This window comes from Pimephales promelas, chromosome 13 (genome assembly GCF_988280905.1).
Source record: "Pimephales promelas chromosome 13, fPimPro1.hap1.1, whole genome shotgun sequence".
Classification (NCBI taxonomy): Eukaryota; Metazoa; Chordata; class Actinopteri; order Cypriniformes; family Leuciscidae; genus Pimephales; species Pimephales promelas.
Window position 1 is genome coordinate 11,125,339 of NC_142781.1, and position 12,765 is coordinate 11,138,103.

Here is a 12,765-nt window from a genome sequence, read left to right on the forward strand (position 1 = left end):
TTACTATTGCTTAACTAATGATTACTAGCGTGGGGTTATTAAATTTACTGAAAGTACCTTAACTAAGCAGCTCTACAGTCTCAGAGGCTTTGGGACAGCCAGCCATTCAGACAATAGAGAAGTGTGAACGACGTGTGTTAATGGGCCACTGCAGTTCCTGCTCCAGCCTACAGGAGCGCTGCTGAGTATGGGCTTAAACACACACACATGTGTTAGTCCCCACTTGGTCAAAAGTTAAAAAAATTCACCAGAGCGTTTTTTAGTTGATTTTAACATGTTTTAAGGCATAGCTAACAGGGGACTTGAAAAATGTCCCCACTTCCCTCGGCGGTCCCCTGTTAGTGAGTGTGTAACGACACCAAAGTCCCCTCTTAGATAGGTAGACAAGTACACACACACACACACACACACACACACACACACTTTTTTATAGTATAAACACACACATATTATAGTTTAATCTAAGATTTTGTGTTATTACACTCTCATATTAACATATGTCTTTAATAACATGCCTTCTATAATGTTTATTTTAGTGCAATGCCTTGCTCCATTAAAAGTGCATTACTGTAAAATGATTTTAAGTCGAAATGATTTTCTGTGATCATCTATTGAGTTTAACTTGTATTGAACCCGGAACATTTCCTTGCTTGGCTGAGACTGAAGATCTTTGACAACCATACAAATCTTGGACCAGTTGCGTAAACATAGCATCTTAAGAACTAGTGTGTCCAGCCAGCAATTAGTCAAGGCTAGTCAGTCTTTGTTTTCAGATTCAAATTTACCAATAGACCAATCTACCTTTTAGTGTAATTGATGACTAGTATTGAATAATTTTGTTTTATGACTAACTTGTCTAGTAGATGTGAGTTTGTGTGATGCAGATATTGGTTACGTGACTCCATATCTCTTTGTAGCATCTATCTGATGTGACACTCACCACTATGAGCTTGTCTTTGATTGAATGCCTCTTATGCTGCTGCTCAGACTGAATGTGTGTGATGATAATTTAGCCACGGCCTTTCTGTTTCAGACTGTAAAGGATCAGATAACTCACTGCACCATGAAGCTCCGGCAGACCACGGGAATGATGGAATTCTGTCTGGAGGTTATTAAAGAGAACGATCCCAGTGGATTCCTACAGGTACAGAAAAAGCTGAAACACAAAGTCAAAGGTTAAAGATCTCAAATAATAATAATGATGATGATGAACTAACATATAGTAGGTGTCAATGCCATTGACGCACCAAAATTAATTTCAGTGTTTTCAACCATCCATTATACTGCATTATATTCATGTTGCACAATGTTGTTAACTCTGTTTCATCTGCACCCCAAAAATGAAATGCGTTCTTTACCGCTATGTTTATGAATCTGCACGTGTGGAATAGATGCGATTAAAGTGTTTAAATGCATGTTTTTTGTGATTCAGGTTGGCACCCACCCCATATATTACTATTATGGTTACAACCAGAGACTAAAAAAACTAGTTTTGTCCAAAAACAGCAATTTATGACACCAAAAAAAAAAAAAAAAACAGTGAAAATTAACAATCCTCTATTCCAATTTCGATACCACAGCTAAAACTACTAGCCTAACTAATATAAATTTATAACGTTATTAAAGACGAGTAACAGTAGTTTTCAGCTTGAGACATTGAATAATATAAACGGAGCAATTCCAATAGGGTCCTAATTACACTGGATAGTCTTCACTGTATAAATTAAACGTTGATTAATCCTTATTAAAGTTTGAAAAGTGCACATTCACATTCAAGTGCAGTGAGTGTTTTTTTTTTGTGTCCTTTTTGTTTGAATAACATTAAAGGAGAACTCCGGCACAAAATGAACCTTTGGTCTAATTACACATTGTTACCTAGTCAACCGTTATCTGAGATTTGTTTTCATGATTGCCGAATGTAAATAGTTTTATCTCTAAAAACAGTTTAGCCTATAACGCTAGTATAATGCTAGTATATAGGGCATAGAGTAATGACAAATAAAAATAGCTTGTTATTACCACTAACAAGGCTCAAAATAGCCCCACACCAACACGACAGCATAACAAGGGTCCCTACATTCAAACCGAAGCATTGAGAACTTTGTCAGTGTCCAAACAGTTTAATAAGAAGATATTTTATACACACAGTCAACTTCGCGAATACAGGAAGAAGCCATCTTTAAAAAATAGTCTCTACCAGTCGATCTACGAACGCCAATCCAAGTGCGCTGAACTGTGCAGAATCTCATATGGTCCGTTGTTTCCAGAAGAAACACAAACACGAACCGTTTACTTGTCTTCAATATGTACACGTAGCCTACTGTTCGCGCTCACCTTATCACCTTATTCACATCTCACCAGCGCACATGGATCGGCGTTCGTAGATCGACTGGTCGAGACTATTTTTCAAAGATGGCTTCTTCCTGTATTCGCGAAGTTGACTGTGTGCATAAAATATCTTCTTATTAAACTGTATGGACACTGACAAAGTTCTCAATGCTTCGGTTTGAATGTAGAGACCCTTATTATGCTGTCGTGTTACTGTGGGGCTATTTTGAGCCTTTTTAGTGGTAATAACAAGCGGGTTTTTTTTGTCATTACTCTATGCCCTATATACTAGCATTATACTAGCGTTATAGGCTAAACTGTTTTTAGAGATAAAACTATTTACATTCGGCAATCATGAAAACAAATCTCAGATAACGGTTGACTAGGTAACAATGTGTAATTAGACCAAAGGTTCATTTTGCGCCGGAGTTCTCCTTTAAAAACACAGACAGCTGGAGGTATATTAGGCTGCTGTCACTTTAAGAGCGTATACATGGATCTAATATACTGATACACGGATCTATACTGATAGACATGCATTTATTTATTTATTTATAAAATTAATAAAAATGTTACCAGCCAACTGGCGATTGACACCGTTTAATATACTCGCCAACACCTATTTTTAGTCGCATTTGGTACTTGGCAAATGTACATTTTCGGCTCTGGTTACAATGATAGTAAGCTTAATCGCACACATTTGATTGCGAAGTATTGCTTACATGAGCTAAAGTTTAATCTGAATATTGTTTAAATGTCATTATAATCGCATTATAAGCCAGGGTTCATTTAAAATCTTCATTGTGACAGAAGTACTGGTACCATACCTAATTTCTGTCTAATTCCAAAGTTTGAATGAAACTCAGTACAATGTGAGATGTAAACTTGTAATTGTGAGCTTAAATCCCACTTTTTTTTTTCAGATTGTGAGTTATAAACTAAAAAAAAATATATTCCATAGCAGAAGCAAGATTTCAAAGGTATCCGATGGTTTCCTCTGAAAGCGTTTGCCTGCTGTTTAGACTGGCCCTCAGCAATTAAACTCTTTCAATAATTAATATTTCATTGCAGCGAGTGTATAATCGAGAGAGAAGACTGCTCCAAAGGTGCAACGCTGCCTCTTTACTACATTTTTTATGAAGTATCAATTGTTATGTTTGTTTGAGTGCCTTCACAAAGCATGTACTGTGAGTTAGAGATGCCTGTCCAGCATAAAGAGAGATACAGTTAGCAGACAATACTGTATATTGGTTTGTCTTGATCCCCAAAATATAAAGAAGAGTGAATCCCTAAAACACAGTCCAAAATGTGATGGACTAAATATATTATAATGTAATATATGCCTAACACAGTACCAAAATGATTCTTTATTGTGATCATTTTAATTAATAATAATTAAAAAATAATTATTTAATTATTATAATAAATAATACTACAAACAATAAAATAAAAATAAATAAAATTAATATTATTTATTTTAATGATAATGTACAGTCAGGAAGACGAGGACACAGAAGAAGAATATTCCAACACGAAGTTTACTAAAACGTGACCTGACAGGGAATTCTTCTTCTTCTTCTTGGTTTTATGACAGATTGTAAAGACAGGGAACTCGGGATATAACGAGACAGTAACCATAGAAACTGACGAGCGGTAGGAAATCTGAACAAAGAAGAACAAACTGAAAGTCAATGAAAACGAAACTAAACTGAACAGGGGTGCGTTTCCCGAAAGCATCGTTAGCCAACTATGGTCGCAATTTCCGTCATTACCAATAGATTTCAATGGAAATTGCGACCAACTTGCGACCATAGTTGGCTAACGATGCTTTCGGGAAACGCACCCCTGAATGGTGTCAATTTTCAAAACGCTGGTCCACACTAAAAGATTTTTAAAGGGGTCATGAACTGGCTTTTTAATTTTTTTAATGTTGTTGTCTGACGTCATATCGACTTATTACGTTCGCTTGGTTTTTGCATTCAAATACATCTAAATGAATAAGTGATAGGCTATTTTCTACCCTAGCTATAAAAACACTCGTTTTTTATGGGCGTCTCGCACTGAAGACTTGGAAGTAAACGCCCACTGCTGTGAGTGGATAACAGTTTTGTATGTTATAATGAGTTTCAACTCACCCGTCGATGCACTTGGGGAAAATTGTTTTGAAAACGTCTAATGATGTAAAAAACCGGCCGTGTTGAAGTAGGCGTTGATCTTCTTCTGCGGGGGTGGTGTTTTATCCTCTTTGACGTCATAGTTCCCCACTTTGAAAAACGAGTCGTTTGCTGAGGCTGGTGTCAATAAAAGCTTTTATTGGACTAACAAGGACGTTTTCAGCTCTGAAACTTACAGGATATTCTTATAATATGATGAGCTCTTAGATGTCAAAATATCAAGGAAAATTTGATTTCTCAGTTCATCACCCCTTTAAAATATTATCAGAATTTCCAAATGTGAGAGACCTCTACCTCTAGTGTTACTCTAGTGTGTGGAGTGATGCGATGTGATCGACAACACACACTAATTACATTCATAAACAACCAGAGTCCCGACTGTGAACACCAGAAATCCTGCAAAATCTCTCCCATCAAACGTAACTTGGCGTAAGAAATGGTGATAATAGTGTTTGGACTGCTTTTTACTGAAAATTTTCAGAAAAGTCATGTTATGCTTCTGTCTTCCTTCAGCTCGCTTTCTGATTTGGTATCGTGACAATCTACACAGCAGCATTGTTGAATATTTACTATCGGCACTGACGTTCTTCTGAGTATATCAGTCACACTCAACACACCTCAACCCACAGAATAATCTGATAAAATAATCCGTAGAACCATCAATATAATCGGGATTTACCTAGGATTGTCGGAAGGGGACAATTGGGCCCAAAATCGGCCCGCTTATCTTGTAGTGCGTGGGTGCCTTAAGACATCACAGTTGATCATTATCGTTTCTCTTCTCGTTCTGTGCTTCCAGATCTCAGATGCGTTGATAAAGCGTGTCCAGGGCTCTCAGGACCAGTGGGTAAAAGGTGCATTGGAGCCAAAGGTCTGCCCAGAATTTGCCTTGACCGTCAACACAGACCCTCTGATGCAGTCAATTCTCCAGCTGGACTTCACCCAGAATAAAGGTAATATGTGACACGACATCTAAAAAAAATGAGATTTAACGTTCGCTGTTTGTGGTCACCGGTGTTGGGGGAATAACATTAGCAGCAGTGCACGTTACATGATATGGTTATGTTTTGGAAGTAATGATTTTGAGATTTCGAGAAAGTACTTATTTATGAGTAGTTTAAAAAATAACATTCCCCAACATTGGTGATCACTTTTGTAAGGCTAATAATATATTGTTTTATATATTTGTTGCAATGAGATTCTTATTTTCCATTTAGAATTTGATTCTAGGATCCATGGACTAGCAAACAAACTCTTCAAAATTGGCAATTAAACCAATATGTCTTGCAAATTCAAATTCATCATGGTCTCGGAGAATAGTTGGGCTGCTCTTTACACAATCCAAACATGAATCCCATCATTCCCAGTTTCAGAGGCAAATGATCCCCCCAGTTTTACCTCTAGATTCATACATGCAACCCCTGCTTTGTCCGATATCATCTTTCAGATGGTCAGGAGGCTGCATCATTGAAACAAATGCATACAGGTGACCAGAAAGAGGAGGAGAACACAGGAGGTATTTCAGAGTTGCTAAAAATGTTCCCCTATAATACTCAACCCCACCCCAAACCACAGCCCCCTTTTTCTCCGTATGTTTTTTTTAGAGGCACCAGTGACTTTCAGGAAGTTCTTACTCCCATGCATGTCACTCCACATTTACCCCTGTTTAAACTTTGATGCCTTGGTGGATGATATTTGATGATTAAAAGTGTACTTTGTACTCTCTTTTAGCGGAGACCCCAACAGTGCCTCCTGCACCACTGTTGCAGTTGGAGAAATGCTGCATGCGGAACAACAGCGCCACTCTGGCCTGGAGGATAACTACAGTCCAAGCCCTGCCTGTCGAGGGTTACGTGCTGGAGCTGGATGACGGGAATGGCGGGCCTTACCGGGTACCGGGTCAACATTTTATTTTCACACCGAGATCATTCAACAGCCAAGAAAACAAATCAATCTCTTGGTTATTTTGTACTCTGGTTGCTAATTGAATTGGTACCAAGCTTAGATGGTAGTAAGTCCATCCAGCATTTAATATCTTGAAGACATGCAAACAAATTAGAACAGGTGTTATTTTTAACGGGAAGATAAAGCTGAGTGTCATCGGCATAGAAATGATACAATAAGTTGTGTTTCTGAATAATATAACCAAGTGGAGGCATATATATAGCAAAAAGAAGAGGACCTAAAATAGAGCCCTGTGGAACACCCAAAGGAGATTTGAGAACGAGATGAGAAACATATCTCCAGGTTAACAGAAAAAGTTCTATCCTTGAGGTAAGATCCAGCATAGATCCTTGAAGCCCAGCTACATGATCAAGTCTATGTAAAAGGATGTCATAATTTACTCAAATGCTGCACTTAAGTCAAGCAGAACGAATCAAGAGAAAGTAAAATATCATTTGTAACTTTCAATAAAGCAGTTTGGTGCTATGAAGTTCTCTAAACGCGGACAGGATTGTGTCAGACATATTAAAACCACTCAGGACGTTCCCTTCCCTGGCCTCAAGAGGTACACTAACAACTGATGCTAGCAGTTATAGTCTTTAGTGTCTACGAGGGCCAGTTACATTGGTGCTGTGACCTGGATAGGAGTGAGGTTTTGGGAGTTGAATATAACGGATGTCAGCTAGTAAGAGCTGTGCAGATAAACCTCACGCTAGCAGCTGTGGTCTTCAACTTCCTTGTTAGCTGCCCAACTCCCATTCTGATTGGTGCTGGTTTGAAACACGTTCAGAATGATGCGAGTACGTCCAATTACATTTGTTCCTGCTAATCAGAGGTATGACCTCAAAGCTAACAGACATGGACTAGAAGCCACAAATGCTAATTGCAAATTGTAAAACACGTAATTATTGTGCATTTAGAACAGGGCTGTCCATTCCTGCTACTGGAAGGCACAAATTAATGAAACGAATTGGTCCAGAGTGGTGCAATGTAACTAAAACGTGGAAACAAATTAAGTTTTACAATCCAACCAATGTAGGATTGAATGATGCCTTTTTGTTTTCTAGGTTTGTTTATGCTTCAATGCTTGCAAAATCATACAGTATCTTCTTCTCTTTGAAACATCTACAGCTTATTTCATAATTCATGATATTCATGCAGCATCATTCTAAGATTCTCCATTTTTAACTTTACTTCCTGTCTGCCTTTTTTTCTTTGTTTCCTGTCCATGTTCCAGGAGGTATACGTGGGTAAAGAGACAGTCTGTACAGTGGATGGCCTTCATTTCAACAGTTCGTACAACGCTCGAGTCAAAGCGTACAACACTGCTGGAGTGGGAGCGTACAGCAAGGTTGTTGTTCTGAAGACCTCCGATGGTGGGTGTTGCAGTCGTTTACTTCACACATCTTCTTTCATTCACCTTTAATAGTGTCTTTGAGAGTTTTCTATTTATGAAACGTAGATAACAAACAACACACACAGCTTCCACATTATATATTCCGTTTCCTTGTGGATCCCTGCTGTGGATGCTTCTCTTTAATGAGTGTCTTAGGGAAACTCCTTTCATCACTATTTTGCTAATCTACAGGGATCAAACATCTAACTGTAGACATAGAGACTTTAACTTTAACTTTTGATACATAGAGACTCCAACTGGTTTTTGAAATAGTTTCGGTCTTTGAATTCATTTGACTGAGCAGTGTTTCAAAAAGTGCTGATTTTATATCAACGGCACTGGGACTTCTCACTGTTTGTATCACTCCACTTCTCCAGGTTACAATGTTGAACCAGTAGAGTTCAACATTGACGGTCTTTATGTGGGAGTGAGTGAATCATTCACGCAAGTGATTTGTTCAAAATCATAATTAGTTGTACATATTTTAATCAGCCCAATACCATTACTGTACGTTCTAGAGCCAGACCGATATATCGGCAGGCCGATATTATCGGCCGATATTAGGCATTTTCCGAACTTTCGGTATCGGCAGTTATAATGGCCGATAAATGAATATTTCAAAAATAAATTAAAGACGGACGAAACACGCTTGAACCATGTTGTGAGTGTTTGAGTTGTATAGTTTGTCCACCAGTGGGCACTCTACACCGTCCCTGTTGGCAACACTCGTTGAGTTAGTCACGAGACATACATTGCTTGAATAACAATTTAAAGAACATCCCCATCAGTTCTCTTAACTCAAATAAGCATGACAAAATTTGTGACTATCATGTCCAGTTTTGCTGCTGTTAAATAAGCCGAGAGTGAAGAGGAATTAGCTAGTAATAATTACGTTACGTTGTTACAGTGTAGTTGACTGACTGTCCTTTTAACTTTTGACAATGTGACTGAAGTATTTCTTTAATAGCGCGTGACAGTTATAGCAATGAGACGCATCATCTCTCCTTGGCCTGTTATATTGAAAATGTATGTTTTACAATTTGCAGTATGACGTTATCCATTGCTAAATTATGGCTCATCATAGACTAGCTAACCACAAAGCTAGCTAATGCCACTATCAGTGGAAGACCGCTAACGTTAACATTAATGAGCTTTGGTTCCTCTGTTCTGTTGTGACAAAAGAAACAAGTTTGCATTATCATATTATTTTAGTTAAAACTCATAAATAACTACAGTACAAATAACTAATGTTAGGGAAATCTGTTAATTTTTTGTTGCGCATTTCGGAATAAAAAAATAAATAAAAGATATATCGGAATATCGGATTTTAAAACCAACAAATATTTGTATCGGTATCGGCCTTCAAAATCCTTTATCGGTCGGGCTCTAGTACGTTCACACTGCCGCCGACTTGTCAAGGACGCTTGTAAAAAAGTACGGGGAAGCTTGTTGACGCTTTGAGCGCTCTGACGTTGCAGGGAGAATAGAAGTGTCACAACGTGAAATGTAATAAACAGGAAAAAAAAACAAGCAATACATAAAGAAACCTTTTATAACGACAGCATTTTTATAACCGTTTTGGTCACATTTGGTCGTGAAAAAAATTGTTTGCTATTATTATTATTATTTGCGGTCAAATCGGTGTGACCATAAGCAAATTAATTGCATTCCCGCTTTAAAACGAGTGTTCTTAAATATTTCAAATAAAAGTTGCGCTCATGCGGTCCCAATAAGCAAACAACGTCATGTCATAAATTATACGAAACCAGTACAGCAACGGCGATTATTAGCTTCTCTTCCATTTACAGGAACTAATGTTTAGGTAGGAACGAAAGTTTACATTGTGTATTTCTCCGGAATCAGCCAGCGTGAAGGACGTCTATATTCTGATTGGTTGCTGGCGTTTTGCCGCTGAACCGCGTCACAGCGCATTACCATAAAGTTGAGCTTCTTTCAACTTTCTGATTGACGCTCAAAATCCCCAAAACACGACACTGATGGATTTGACGCTCCTTGCAGCTCAGAAAAGCCAGCTTGCATTGAAAATGAATGACTTCCGGCCGCTTTGTAAGCTCAAGTCGACGGCGGTGTGAACGTACAGTTAGAATTCAGACAAAACCCCAGTTGAGTAGGTGTTTGCATGTGTACATAAACCAATGGTCCCAGAGGAGATGTTTAATTAACACAGAACATGCAAGGATTTGATGCTAGATTTGCCCCACAGGCACTCGGCTGCCGAAGCACATCTAAGAGAGCTTACCAGCTTTAATATTTCATTCCTTTTAACTCTTTTAATAAGTTACTGAAGGAGTGAATATGAGTAGATACTGTAGATGAGTGTATGATCAGCAAATTATGATAACGATACTTACACTCTTTTAAATCCTGCTAAAGATGCTGAAAGCATTTTTCTTTTTTTCACATAATATCAATATCACACATAAAATAACTTAGCTAAAAGTTGCTAAAAGCCAAATTTCAAAGCCAACTACTTCTTCATGACGCAAAAGACTCGTCATGAAAAAGTAGTTGGATCTCAAATTTTGTTCTGTTACCTACACTTTATACACTGTTTCAGTAATATCATTAATTATTGTCATACAGTAACGGTATCAGTTGCCAGTCGACCTCTGTGAGATGCTATTTTGATTGATTTTTTGATTGGTAAACCTCTTATTTGGTTTTATCTTTCCTCTGCAGTGGCATGGTTCTCCTTTGACCCTACGTCAGCTCACAGAGACATTGTCCTGTCCAACGAACACCAGACTGTGACGTGTAACAGTTACGATGATCGCGTGGTGCTCGGGACAGCTGCCTTCTCCAAGGGTGTGCATTACTGGGAACTTAGTGTGGATCGCTATGACAACCACCCCGACCCCGCATTTGGTGTGGCACGGATTAATACGATGAAGGACATGATGTTAGGGAAGGATGATAAGGCCTGGGCCATGTATGTGGACAACAATCGCTCCTGGTTCATGCACAACAACTCCCACACCAACAGGTACGCACCTTAATTTGCTAGTTTTGTGATTTTCATGGTTGCGCCTTGAAAACGTGTCCCTCAATGTCATGCATTTTAGTATTCGGAAACATAACATGGAAGTAGTATAAACAGCACAAAATAAATATAGTGTGAGCATTAGAAGCAGAAGCATTACTGTGCGTTCACACCGGACGCGAATAGCTCGTCAAATTCACGTCTACCACGTCTAGTTTGACGCTTGACCACTTTGTGTTAATTTGCGCGTCAAGAGTGAAACTGACGCACATAAATGCAAACGTTTGAAGCGGAATTTACGTGCGTCACGCACATCAGAATCGAAACCCATTGGCGGCCATCTTTTTTATGTTGATCGAGCATTCATCGAGACATTTCTCTGGCGAGCAGAACAGCGGCGTGGGGATCATCGTCGCCTTATTTGTGTCCACCGGACCCTTCAGAGGGGAACCGTTTGGCAAGTTTCACCATTTGCTCGCTCCAGGAGCCGTTCTGGATGACAGCCGCTGTCAGTGGTACTTCCGCCTGTCCTGCGGCCAGTTTGATGACCTGTTGTCCCACATCGGAGCGAGGATCACCCTAGCCCTCATCCATCTAATCTGGCATTTGTTTTGATGATAAATAGAGCCAGCCTCCAAAAGTTATTAAGCCGTCCTGTGATTTTTTTCTCTCTCACGTATAGACACGAACTAATGCACATGTATGTTGGTTGTCTTTACATCATAATAATATTTCATATAATCTAGATATGGAATAAATAAAATTCAATACAAAATGAAAATGTCTTGTATATTGAAATAAAGTTTTAAGTGATAAAATATTTGCTTTGTTGTGCATTAGAACCACACCAGGCATTTAGTCATATTACAAAATAATTTATTGAAGCATCCACCAAATAAGCAAGCAGCAGGCTCCTGATTGGTTAACGCGGTGCAAATTGACGCCAAAGTTCAGATTTTTCAAGTCGGGCGGCAGACGCAAATTCGCGTCAAACGTGTGAATGCACAAATAGCACTAACTAAATCATTTGCGCTTAACACACTTGACGCGTCAGACGCTCAATTTGCGCCATCCACGCAAACTTGCTGCGTGAATGAGGCATATTCGCATCTACCGCGCCACGCTCTACGTCTCATTCGCGCCGCAGGAGTTTTTTACGCGCATAACGCGTCTTTGCATTGACTTAACAATGAAATCTTTCACGCCTGATGCACTATTCGCGTCCGGTGTGAACACACCATTAGAAGCATTCTTGTTTGCATCTTGAGCCAAATAAGCAAGCTGACATTCAGTGCCGTCTATACATTTTATTTTAGAATGCAAACAAATGTAATTTACGTTTGTCAAGAGATTTAAAGCACAGTTTTGGAAGAGGGCACATGTGCGTACGTGCTCTAGTGCATAAGAACGAGCATATGATATAATCTGGAAATAAAGCCATGTTCGTAATTTATAGCAAAACATCTATCATTATTTTGATATCAAACAGATTCATTATTCATTTCATTTCATTTAGTTTATTTATATAGCACAACTTAACACAACAGAAGTTGACCACTGTGCTGTACATAGAAAAAGAATAAAAATATAAAAACACAACATCACAAAACTAACAAGCAATAAAACACTACGTTTGCATTCTTTATACCAGTGTTAAGAGTGAAATGCGCGGTTAAAAAAATATGACTGCAGTTTGGATTTCAATTCATACATAGATGTGGCAGATCTAACAGATAAGGGAAGGCTGTTCCATAGCCTAGGACCAGCCACTGAGAAGGCACGATCACCTCGCAACTTCAGTCTGGATTTTGGGTGTACAAGCGTGATACTGTCAGAAGAGCGCAAGCATCTTGTTGAGTGTTTCACGTTGACAAGGTCTGACAGATAAGACGGAGCCTGACCAATCAGTGCCTTGAAAACAA

The 12,765-nt window shown here is 38.8% G+C and overlaps 1 protein-coding gene across 2 annotated transcripts in view; it reads left to right on the forward strand.

The window, feature by feature from the left end:
* The window catches only part of trim67 (tripartite motif containing 67), a 73,909-nt gene that overhangs the window by 46,055 nt on the left and 15,089 nt on the right, over nucleotides 1–12,765 (forward strand). The window contains exons 4-9 of one of the 2 annotated variants that reach the window (XM_089118470.1): nucleotides 1,034–1,144; nucleotides 5,302–5,455; nucleotides 5,950–6,018; nucleotides 6,234–6,394; nucleotides 7,684–7,822; nucleotides 10,543–10,846. In XM_089118470.1, coding sequence (XP_088974596.1) covers nucleotides 1,034–1,144; nucleotides 5,302–5,455; nucleotides 5,950–6,018; nucleotides 6,234–6,394; nucleotides 7,684–7,822; nucleotides 10,543–10,846 — 938 coding nt within the window. The remainder of the gene's footprint in view (nucleotides 1–1,033; nucleotides 1,145–5,301; nucleotides 5,456–5,949; nucleotides 6,019–6,233; nucleotides 6,395–7,683; nucleotides 7,823–10,542; nucleotides 10,847–12,765) is intronic. The other variant, XM_089118471.1, reaches the window with a different exon arrangement.